Source organism: Charadrius vociferus, unplaced genomic scaffold (genome assembly GCF_000708025.1).
Source record: "Charadrius vociferus isolate BGI_N301 unplaced genomic scaffold, ASM70802v2 scaffold50, whole genome shotgun sequence".
In the NCBI taxonomy this organism is placed as follows: Eukaryota; Metazoa; Chordata; class Aves; order Charadriiformes; family Charadriidae; genus Charadrius; species Charadrius vociferus.
This window is the reverse complement of record NW_009646445.1, coordinates 100,436-100,711: the sequence shown is the minus strand read 5'-3', so window position 1 is coordinate 100,711 and position 276 is coordinate 100,436. Positions and strand designations below refer to the sequence as shown.

The following is a 276-nucleotide window of genomic DNA, read 5'->3' as shown; positions in this document are numbered from 1 at the left end:
GGGGCGGCCGGGGCCGGGGGACAGCCGCCGCCGCCGCTGCCAATGGGTCCTTGCTGGGGCGCAGCTTCAGCCTGGGCGACCTCAGCCACTCGCCTCAAACCGCCCAGAAGGTGGAGAGGATCGTCAGGGAGGTGAAGAGGAGGAAGGGCCTCTCGGAGGTGCCCGAGAGGGACAAGAAGATCGCGGCACTGATGATCGCCAAGCACCAGGAGGCCAACCTCCTGCGGGAGCAGCGGCAGGCGGCCCCCCCGCAGGGGGGCAGCCAGCGGCGCCCGG

The 276-nt window shown here is 72.5% G+C and overlaps 1 protein-coding gene across 1 annotated transcript in view; it reads left to right on the top strand.

Annotated features, from left to right (window-relative positions):
- CCDC177 (coiled-coil domain containing 177) overlaps positions 1 to 276 on the top strand; it is a 6,424-nt gene that overhangs the window by 5,241 nt on the left and 907 nt on the right. The window contains exon 2 of the mRNA XM_009882437.1: positions 25 to 242. Within this exon, the coding sequence (XP_009880739.1) occupies positions 25 to 242 (218 nt within the window). The remainder of the gene's footprint in view (positions 1 to 24; positions 243 to 276) is intronic.